This window comes from Mandrillus leucophaeus, unplaced genomic scaffold, assembly GCF_000951045.1.
Source record: "Mandrillus leucophaeus isolate KB7577 unplaced genomic scaffold, Mleu.le_1.0 Scaffold48, whole genome shotgun sequence".
Classification (NCBI taxonomy): Eukaryota; Metazoa; Chordata; class Mammalia; order Primates; family Cercopithecidae; genus Mandrillus; species Mandrillus leucophaeus.
Genome location: NW_012105142.1, coordinates 4,482,914 through 4,494,335, shown reverse-complemented (window position 1 = coordinate 4,494,335; position 11,422 = coordinate 4,482,914). Strand labels below are relative to the sequence as shown.

Below are 11,422 nucleotides of genomic sequence, written 5' to 3'. Positions count from 1 at the left end.
TGCTTGAACCCAGGAGGCAGAAGTTGCAGTGAGCTGAGATGGTGCCATTGCACTCCAGCCTGGGCAACAAGAGCAAAACTCCATCTAAAAAAAAAAAAAAAAAGACTTAAATGTAAAACCCAAAACTACAAAAACCCTAGAAGAAAATCTAGGCAATACCATTTGGGACATAGGCACAGGCAAAGATTTCATGACGAAAGCGTCAAAAGCAATTGCAACAGAAGCAAAAATTGACAAATGGGATCTAATTAAACTAAAGAGCTTCTGCACAGCAAAAGAAACTATCGTCAGAGTGAACAGACAACCTATAGAATGGGAGAAAATTTTTGCAATCTATCCATCTGACAAAGGTCTGATATCCAGAAACTACAAGGAACTTAAACAAATTTACAAGAAAAAACCTAATTAAAGAGTGGGCAAAGGACATGAACAGACACTTCTCAAAAGAAAACATTTATGCAGCCAACAAACGTGTGTGTATATATATATATGTATGTATATATAAAGCTCAACATCACTGATCATTAGAGAAATGCAAATCAAAACCACAATGAGACACCATCTCACGCCAGTCAGAATGGTAATTATTAAAAAGTCAAGAAACAACAGATGCTGGAAAGGCTGTGGTGAAATAGGAATGTTTTTACAGTGTTGGTGGGAATGTAAATTAGTTCAACCATTTTGAAAGACAGTGTGGTGATTCCTCAAAGACCTAGAACAAGAAACATCATTTGACCCAGCAATCCCATTACTGGGTATTTACCCAAAGGAATATAAATCGTTCTATTATAAAGATACATGCACACATGTGTTCACTGCAGTGCTGTTCACAATAGCAAAGACATGGAATCAACCCAAACGCCCATAGACTGGATAAAGAAAATGTGGTATGTATACACTATGGAATACTATGCACCCATAAAAAGGAATGAGATCATGTCCTTTACAGGGACATGGATGGAGCTGGAAGCCATTATCCTCAGGAAACTAATACAAGAACAGAAAACCAAACACCACATGTTCTCACTAATAAGTAGGAGCTGAACAGTGAGAACACATGGACACAGGGAGAGGAACAACACACACTGGGACCTGTCGGTGGGGAGGTTGGGAGGGAAAGCATCAGGATAAATAGCTAATGCATGTGGGGCTTAGTACCTAGGTGATGAGTTGATAGGTGCAGCAAACCACCATGGCACATGTTTACCTATGTAATAAACCTGCACATTGTGCACAAGTGTCCCAGAACTTGAAATAAAATAAAAATGTTTAAAAAAGAAACATAAAAATAAAACCACAATGAGATACCATCTCATGCCAGTTAGAATGGCGATCATTAAAAAGTCAGGAAACAACAGATGCTGGAGAGGATATGGAGAAATAGGAACGCTTTTACACTGTTGATGGGAGTGTAAATTAGCTCAACCATTGTGAAAGACAGTGTGGCAATTCCTCAAGGATCTAGAACCAGAAATACCATTTGGCCCAGCAATCTCATTACTGGGTATATACCCAAAGGATTATAAATCATTCTACTATAAAGACACATGCATACGTATGTGTATTGCAGCACTGTTCATAATAACAAAGACTTGGAACCAGCCCAAATCCCCATCAATGATGAACTGTATAAAGAAAATGTGGCAGGCCGGGCACGGTGGCTCACGCCTGTAATCCCGGCACTTTGGGAGGCCGAGGCAGGTGGATCACGAGGTCAGGAGATCGAGACCATCCTGGCTAACATGGTGAAACCCTGTCTCTACTAAAAAAAATACAGAAAATTAGCCAGGCATGGTGGCAGGCACCTGTAGTCCCAGCTTCTTGGGAGGCTGAGGCAGGAGAATGGTGTGAACCCGGGAGCCAGTGAGCCAAGATTGCGCCATGGCACTCTAGCCTGGGTGACAGAGCAAGACTCCATTTCAAAAAAAAAGAAAAGAAAAAGAAAATGTGGCACATATACACCATGGAATACTATGCAGCTATAAAAAGGATGAGTTCATGTCCTTTGCAGGGACATGGATTAAGCTGGAAATCATCATTCTCAGCAAATTAACACAGGAACAGAAAACCAAACACTGCATGTTCTCATTCATAAGTGGGAGTTGAACAATGAGAACACATGGACACAGGGAGGGGAACATCATACACTGGGGCCTATTGGGGGTTGAGAGGCTAGGAAAGGGATAACATTAGTATAAACACCTAATGTAGGTGACAGGTTGATGGGTGCAGCAAACCACCATGGTACGTGTATACCTATGCAACAAAATTGCACATTCTGCACATGTATCCCAGAACCTAAAGTATAATAATATTTTAAACAAATAAATAAGTAGGTAATTGAGGAGATAATTTGCCCTGCTGGTTCTAGCTTGGAAAATTTTCTTCTTGAGAGAAGGAAATCTACAACCTGAGAAAGATTATTCTCCAATCCTTTTAGAGAAGAAACTATGTCACCCTTTTCTGTAACATCTCTTTGAATGGCACTTGACTCTGTTTGAGGCGCTGTTGTTTACATGCTTGTATTGTTAGCTTTTGATACATAATGAAGGACCCCAAAACTCTGGCTTTGGCAGAACACCACAGCCGTTTTTAGCTCAGGATTCTGGCTCAGCAATTGGGCTGGGCTCAGTTGGGCAGTTCTTCTGCTGGTCTGTTGGGCTCAATCATGCACCTATAATCAGCTGCTAATTCAATTGAGGCCTGGTTCGTTTAGAGGGACATCCGCTAGGACTTCTCATGGCTCTTATCCTGCAGCAGGCTGGCCCAGGCTTGTTCATGTGACAATGGGTTCCAGGAGCCACAAGAAAGAGGGCAAACCTCAGTGCACAAACACTTTTCAGGCCTTTGCTCACTTCACACCCGATAATGTTCCATCAGCAAAAGCAAGTCATGTGGCCAAGCCCAGAGTCAGTGTGGGAGGGCACTATGATAGGGATGCTGGGATGGGGAAGGGGGACTTGTAGCCATTTTTGCAATCAACCACTATGGTATTGCTTAATCTGGACCCCCGCCCAGTGAGACATGCCATGCACATATTAATTTATGGAGCTATGCACATCCCATTTTATGAGGTGAAGAATGTTGCCCAGGGTCACATAGCAAGCTGGAAACAGGACTAGGCTTGGAAGCCCATCTCTCCAGTGCCAGCCCACTGCACCGTCCCACTTCTCTTGGTTCCCTCCCACCCCAACATCAGTGCTGAGCCAGGGAGAGAATGAAGTGTCATCCAGGAGCCAAACTCCGGCCACCGTGCAGACATCCACCAGCAGAGACACAGCAGGCCCTGGGTGAACCCTCCCCAGGCATCAGCCTCCAAGAGCCAACACTGCAGCCCCACTGCCACTGCAGCCTCCACCCTGGCCCAGCACAGAGTGGCAGGCTGGTTATTTCAATCAACAGTGTTTTGAAAACCTTGCAATTTAAAACCTTTTAAACATTAGTAGGTGAGGCTGTGATAGTGCCAATGACTAGTTGGGAGTACTTAGAGGCAATCTTAAATGTCTCTTGAAATCTCCATGCCAACGGTCCCATGAGGCACCAGGCAAGGTTAACGTTGCCAGGCTCATCCTCCTGTTAGCCATTTCCCCTGCTGCTGCATATCCTGAGTGTCTGGAGTTCCATGCACAGGTGCATCCACCTTTAAACACCTCTTGTGGATTATTTCTGTCTCACCTGCACCTGCCTTCATGTCAGGATTTACAGAAGCCTAAAGATCAGAGCCAGGGGCCGGGCACTGTGGCTCACACCTATAATCCCAGAACTTTGGGAGGTCGAAGTGAGTTCAGAAGTTTGAGACCAGCCTGGGCAACATTATGAAATTCCATCTCTACTAAAAATACAAAAATTAGCCAAGCATGGTGGCAGGTACCTGTAATCCCAGCTGCTCGAGAGGCTGAGGCAGGAGCATCACTTGAACCTGGGAGGCAGAGGTTGCAGTGAGCCGAGGTCACGCCACTGCACTCCAACTTGGGTGACAGAGTGAGACTCCATCTCAAAAAAATTAAAAAAAAAAAAAAAATTAAAAAGGCCAGGCGTGGTGGCTCACACCTGTAATCCCAGCACTTTGGGAGGCTGAGGCAGGTGGATCACCTGAGGTTAGGGGTTCGAGGCAAGCCTGGCCAACATGGTGAAACCCCATGTCTACTAAAAATACAAAAACTTAGCTGAGCATGGTATGGGGCGCCTGTAATCCCAGCTACTCGGGAAGCTGAGGCAGGATAATTGCTTGAACCCAGCAGGCAGAGGTTGCAGTGAGCTGAGACTGCACCATTGCACTCCAGCCTGGGCAACAAGAGCAAAATTCCATCTTAATCAATTAATAAATTAAATCAGAGCCAGGAGATCTGTGAGGACCGTGGGCCCAGTCTGGCTGTGGGTGAAGTACCCGGGAGGCAGTATTCTGGTCTCCTGTCTGGATCCCCACTTTCCACACACCCGAGCCTCGGTGAACTCCACCCAGTCACCTGGGCATCCATCAACTCATCCATCACCGCTTCCACCCCTCGTCCTTCCCAGTGATGCCTAACAGCAAGGAATGAGAGCAAATTGGAGTCTTCGCAGTGACAACCACAGGATGATTCTTCCCACTAAAGGGGCCCAGAGGCAGAACACCAGCCTGAGCTGTGCTGCAGGAGGGCCAAGAGGGACGTCTGCCTGCAGCATAAAGATCTGGAGAGGAAGGTCTGCACACCTGGAGTTTTGGGGTCCTAATACTTCTTACCCAGGCCCCAGAACTGTGTGCAGAAGCGATGGTCTGTGGACAATTCACCTGTCCCTTGGACAGCACCACCCACTTTGCATTCAGATGTTTGAACACAGCCTGTGTTTCCTGCAGTGGTCAGGTGGAATCCCAGAGTTTCAGGCCAGATGATTTGTGCAGCCTCCTCTTTCTGCAAAAAGAGGATGATGGGGGCCCGGACATGAACTCCATGACACAGACTGCTATGGCCAGAGCAGGGAGAATTAACGAGCAGGAGACACCTTGGATAGGAAGGACGAAGGGTGCTGCTACCTGGAGAGAGGAGAGCTGTGCGTTCAGGCCCAGCCTTGTCAGGGAAGCCTCAAGTCTCTGTTTATTAAGGCTGGAGGGAACCAGCCATCCTGGCTGCAGTGGCGGAGTGAAAGCAGCCGAGCCCTCTGCACTACGAAAACTGACACAGGGTAGGGTCTCCCGCACCGCTCCTCACAGGCACGGGGCTGCAGCCCAGCTGGTGAAGTCAAGAGAAGGGAGGAGACAGGCCTCCCGATGGTGCAAGTGAGCAGGGCAGGGCTGGAAACCGCATCCACTCATGCCGCTGACTCTAAGCAAGTAGCAATGGCGTGCCCCTGTGGTTTTGGCGGCACCAAGGAGCATGTAGGGTGCTTCCACACTTGCTGCTCTCATAACCCCGGAGGGAGCATCCCACTTTCCAGGTGAGAAGCCCAGGGTTTACGGGTGGGCTTTCCCCAGTTGCACGGGAGGACTTACAACAGATGAAGACCCTAAAGACCGACGGGGAGCCAGGCGGGGAACCCAGGTGAAGCAGGGTGAGGCACCGGTGTTACGGCATCCATGGCAGGCCAGGGGCCAGGTTATGATCATATTGGAGAGACAGGTGGGAGTGACCTAGATGTTGCTGGGGTCATTCCTCAAAGATCCCAGCCCACTCATCTCCACCATCCTGCGACTTCTCAGCTCCACACTGCAACCCAAAGGGTGGACAGACAAGGTTGCTGTGGAAAAAAGACTTACACACAGCAGCATCAGGATGCCCGAGACAGGGTGCATGGGAGTGCAAAGCTGTGCAGTTTAGGCAGGGCTGTGGAGGGGATGCTGGGATGCACAAGGGACGGACTTGTGTGCAATCATGTAGCCTTCGTGGAGGAGGAGGACAAGCAGGGCCGGAAATTATGAGGACATTTTGCAGCGTGTATTTAGGGAGAAGGAAGCATATTGTCTTTTTTTTGTCTTTTTTTTTTTTTTTGAGACAGAGTCTCACTCTGTCTCCCAGGCTGGAGTGCAGTGGTGCGATCACAGCTCTCTGCAGCCTCCAACTCTTGGGCTCAAGCAATCCAGCCTTCCAAGCAGCTGGGAATACAGGTGCATACCATCACACAGAGCTAATTTTTTATTTTTTGTTGTGATGGGGTCTCACTATGTTGCCCAGGCTGGTCTCAAGCTCCTGGGCTCAAGTGATCCTCCAGCCTCAGCCTCCCAAAGTGTTGGGATTACAGGCGTAAGCCACCATGCCCAGCTCATACCATCTTTTTGTTAAAATAAGGTAATGACTTGGACATTAGAGCTCTCACACCCCACTTCAGGCCAGGCGCTTGTGTCTGATCTCACTAGGATCCTAAAGTGTATGGTCTGTAAATTACAAACTGCAGCAACAAAATGCTTTGTCATTAAACCAAGGCAGCCACATGCACCATCCTCCAGCTGGGTGCTGAGTGTGAGCCGCCCCGGCCTGGGGAAGCCTCACTCTCCCTGGTCTGCTGTAAGCTCCTAGGTTCTTGTGACTCAGCTGTTAACCTTGCCTGTTTTCTCATCCCCTGCAGGCACCGGCCGTAGCTCCACCACAGACCCGCTCTTGTCCCTGCTTCTGTTAGCTCTGCATAAGTTCCTGCACCTGCTGGTGGGACATTGACAGACAGGGCCAACCCGAGCATCTCGGAGGCCACACATGACCTGCCCAGGGCCCTCGGTGAGGACCACGTCGCTGAATGGACACAGAGAGACTGAGAGACGCATGAAAAAGTCCACATGGAAAATAAATAAATCATATTTTTGGGGAAGTTACACAAATGTAGAACACCTAAAGTAATGCATCTAGTTTCCAAATAATTTGGAGTTTGGCCCATGCAGTCTGCATGGGAATCAATGAATTCTCTACTTCAATGTAGTTTTATTTTCTACACTTTCCCTCCAAGTCTTCATTTTGCACGAACTGTTGAACAGTTATCTTTAGGATAATATGTACAAATGTTGGGGTCAAAGCCTTTTGACAAAGCGAAATATTTTTAGTAGATTATTGTGTTTAGGATTTTTTTTATTTACTTTTTTTCTTTGGGGGCTTTTCTTTTTTATTAAATTATTTCTTTTGAGGCATTTTGATTAAAAAAAGACATCTTATCATAATTAAAATTCACTGTCAATAATATTTATTTTTAAATAAAGATTGGAAACAAGGTCAGACACTTGTTTATAAATTGTATTGTATATTGCTGAAGAACAGTTGAATAAAAAACAACTTTGAAATAACCTTTCTACAGCCATGTATGAATGTCAAGCGTTGGTGCCCACTGCAGCTTGGCTGCCTGCCGTCCCCTCCTGTGCTCTGACGCCAGCTGCACTTTTGGCTCGGTGTCACTCGACGTGGAGGACAGCCCAGGGCACCTGGCTGAGACCACGCTGAGCAGATGGGAGCACCTGCCCAGCCTCCCTTAGGGACAGGGCACCTCATGGAGGTGGCAGTGAGACCAGCCCCCGGCCTGGGTCCTGAAGGAAAGGAGATCCCCAGGAGGAGGTGTGAAATAAGTCAAGAACCACTCCTTCCCACTTGGTTTCAATGAATCGTGCAATGCATTCACCCACTTGGAGATTGTATGTCAAGATGTATTTACTGTGGTTAGCTTTGCTGCTAGTTTGAAGGGGGAATTTGGGGAGAAGGTAGGGCTTGCCACACTCCTTCCCATGCATCTAAAGATTGCTTTGAGCCTCTGAAACTCATGGGTTTGGGGCAGGTTACACATGTCCTAAGGAAACGGGCACGCCCTGCGTGGGGGCTACTATGTATATTTCATTCTCTGACAGCATCTCATTAGATAGCTGGAGCCCATGGATTTGTTTAAAACCCAGCCAGATTTTAACACCTGCAGTTTCAATAAGTGTGGTTGTCATTGATGTCGTTCACCAAATACTTCTGTTCTCCACTGGTGAGGCACGCGGCAGGATGGCGCTTCCTGGCCTCCTGTGGCAGGTGGGGCCGCAGCTCTGGCGCATAAGCTGGGAACAGAAGGGACACGCATTGCTCCTAGTCCAAGGCACAGGATTGCTAGTGCGAGGCCCTCCAAAGCACTTGTCCTCTAACGTGACGACTCGCAGCGTTCACATCAGCAAGTGTTCTGCCAGTCTAGGTCCCTGAGTGACTGCGATGAACACAGCCTTCCCTGTGGCCAGCGCTGGATCATGCAGCCCCGTGAGGAGTCCACGGGGCCGCTTCACCACCTCATCTTCAGGCGTTATCGCAGCATACCCAGTCTGTCCTGATTGGCTCAGTGTGTAGTTGACTGACTGTATTTAGCTCAGGGGAGGAGAAATCGTGCATTTGGACAGTCCCACGTGTACAGAGACCCCAGGGTGGAGCTGATGTCTGGGGAGGCCTGTGTGGAGAGAACGGTCAGGACGGCTGTTTCTGATGGGTACATTAACTTGTTTCACAATTCCTTTATATTGATCAGCACCAATCGAGCTGTAAATTTAATCACTCTGTCTGGCGGATAGTGATTCTGTCCAGAAGGATCATCCCCTTTTATAGTTAACTCAATACTGCAGCAGCTAATGTCATGTTAAATACTGGCCCAGTGTGCTGGAGAGCAAACCGTACTTCCCGGATACCAGTGGAACAGGGACAATGTGTCAGTAAGGGTGATGTGGTGCCAGATCGTTCCAGGGGAAGGAGGGCTGGGGATTCATTCCCCATTATCAAAACCAGATGCCTCTGTACAAACACAGGTGGTCAGGTCCCAGCCTGGAAGCTCCCAACCTTTAACATGATATGCACAGGGGAGGGGCAAGTGTGATGGGCACAGGGGAGGGGCAAGTGTGATGGGCACAGGGGAGGGGCTGATGTTATAGGCACAGGGAAGAAGCTGTGAGATGGGTATGGGGAGGGGCTGGTGTGATGGGCACAGGGGAGAAGCTGGTATGATGGGTACAGGGGAGAGGCTGGTGTGATGGGCACAAGGGAGAGGCTGGTGTGATGGATACAAAGGAGGGGCAGGTGTGACGGGCACAGAGGAGAAGCTGGGGTGATGGGCACAGGGGAGGGGCTGGTGTAATGGGCACAGGGGAGGGATTGCCGTGATGGGCACAGGGGAGGGGCAGGTATGATAGGCACAGGGGAGAAGCAGGTGTGATGGGCACAGGGGAGAAGCTGGGGTGATGGGCACAGGGGAGAAGCTGGTGTGATGGGCACAGGGGAGGGGCTGGTGTGATAGGCACAGGGGAGGGGCTGGGGTGATGGGCGCAGGGGAGGGGCTGGGGTGATGGGCCCTGGTGAGAGGAGCAGGTGTGCTTTGGAGAAACCAGCCTTTTCTGCGCAGAGGCTTCCCCTCAAACACAGAAAAGTATTCCTCATGTCTGCCTCCTGGGGACAGAGCACTTCTAGGTGAGAAGCTGAGCATGAGGCTGAGCAAGTTCCCTGAAGGGGAGGCTGAACCCGGCCTCCAGCAGACGTTAGTGGAACTGAGACTGGAGCTGTTGCCGGGCTGCAAGGCACGGCCAATCTGTGGACTCAGGCTCCCAGGGAGCGGCTGCCAGCAGTCCCGCTGGTCCAGGGCCCTGGACACAGAGAAAGAAGAAGTTAAGTGCACCCCTAAGAATCCACAGTGCCGATCCACGAGGCCTGGGCTCGTGCTTTCCGGGGTCTCACGCACTCCGAAAATAAGGACAAAAAACGCTCAGCCTGCACTGTGTTTTATGGAATGCATACAAACCAGAAGAGAGAAGCATCCTCCAGAAACAAAAACCGTGGCATGGTGCTCACTCCCAAAACTGCCTTTCCCTTTGGAGTTTGCTTTCAGCCTCGGCAGACATGGGCTGGGGTTGGAGAACAAGACGACCTATTTCGGTTTGGGAAAAATGCACGGTGGGCGGCCTCGGGAGCTCGGGTGCAGCCAGAGAGTACCCCCGCCTGCTTGAAGGGACTGTGGAGCTGTGGGTCTGTATAGCAACTAACTCCAAAGTGAGGGACAGGAGTCGGAGGGAGTGCAAACTCCACCCCAGCCTGGGGCTGAGTGACAGCAGGGAAAGGAAGGAAGGCAGCCAGGCGCGCGGGGGCGGGGGACCAAGCCACGCCCAGACCTCCATGGAGGAGCCCTGCTCTGCCTGGTGATGAGGATTGTCCCTGACTCTAGCCCCTCATGTGGCGCTGACTCACCTGTGCCCTCCAGGCAGCAGCCAGTATTTGGGGGCATAGCCTGGAAGGAAGGACAGGAATGCCCAGAATTTGACCAGAGGTGGTGTGGGCAGAGGCTGCAGCATTCTGTTTCAGTTCTGTCTCAACCCCACATTCCTGGTTACAGCTCTGGCTCAGAAAACAACAGCTCTGTGTGATCCAAGACTGCCCTTGGTTGGAATACAGCAAACAGCCATTTGTGAGCTGCTGAGCTCGTGGCTAAAGGGGCTTCTACTTTTGCCAGCCAGGGATACAGTCTAACTTTTTTTTTTTTACTTTAACTCTCCGGTCTATCTTTTCTTTTTTTTGAGATGGAGTCCCACTCTGTCGCCCAGGTTGGAGTGCAGTGGTGTGATCTCAGCTCACTGCAATCTCTGCCTCTGGATTCAAACGATTCTCCTGCCTTGGCCTCCCAAGTAACTGGGACTACAGGCACCTGCCACCACACCCAGCTAATTTTTTTCTTTTTTTTGTATTTTTAGTAGAGACAGTGTTTCACCATGTTGGCCAGGCTGGTCTCGAACTCCTGCCTCAGGTAATCCACCTACCTCAGCCTCCCAAAGAGCTGGAATTACAGGTGTGAGCCACTATGTCCAGCGAGTTCTTGCCTATTTTTGCACCGCTACTTCCAGTGGGCCCATCCCCACTTTGGGCGACACTGGGCATTCATTTTGCCTGCATTTCAGAAGATACGACTCCCACTTTTCTGGAGGACAGGTGGCCAGAGGCTTTGGTGCATTTGTCCCACATGCATGCACACACCTGTGTGTAGCAGCCTGCTGCTTTAGAACACCATTTCTTTCCTTCCCGCCAAGGCTGCAGCAGCAGGAATAGCCCAGCACTGGGGAAACTTTAGCCAACTGGGTGCCTGATCTCCCCACAATGGAGCTGCTGCCTCTCAGGGCTCCCTACCTTCCTCAACCAAGAAGAACTTGCACACCCCACCAGAGCATAAATACACCTTTTACCTCATGCCAGGGGCCCTAGAAACACATGGAAATCCCATGACCTTTATGAGGGACCTGCCCCACTTCGTGGCTGCAGACACAACGTGAAGTAGAGTCTGGAAACGCCACCAGAGGTGACCCCTTTTAAATGACAAAGACCCAAGGAGCACCAAAAATATATTTCAAGTCACAGAAAACATGACTTCACACCGAGTCTAACTTTCCACCAACTAGCAAAGACCCAATAAAGATCACATGTGTTCCCTCCACCTGATTGTTTAAAAGGGAGAAATGGTAAGTGGACTTTTAGTAGAA

The 11,422-nt window shown here is 49.5% G+C and overlaps 1 protein-coding gene across 1 annotated transcript in view; it reads left to right on the top strand.

The window, feature by feature from the left end:
* The window catches only part of VSTM2B (V-set and transmembrane domain containing 2B), a 42,630-nt gene extending 35,394 nt beyond the window's left edge, over positions 1-7,236 (top strand). The window contains exon 5 of the mRNA XM_011995272.1: positions 6,541-7,236. Coding sequence (XP_011850662.1) covers positions 6,541-6,629 — 89 coding nt within the window. The 3' untranslated portion in view covers positions 6,630-7,236. The remainder of the gene's footprint in view (positions 1-6,540) is intronic.
* Positions 7,237-11,422: the final 4,186 nt, after the last annotated feature.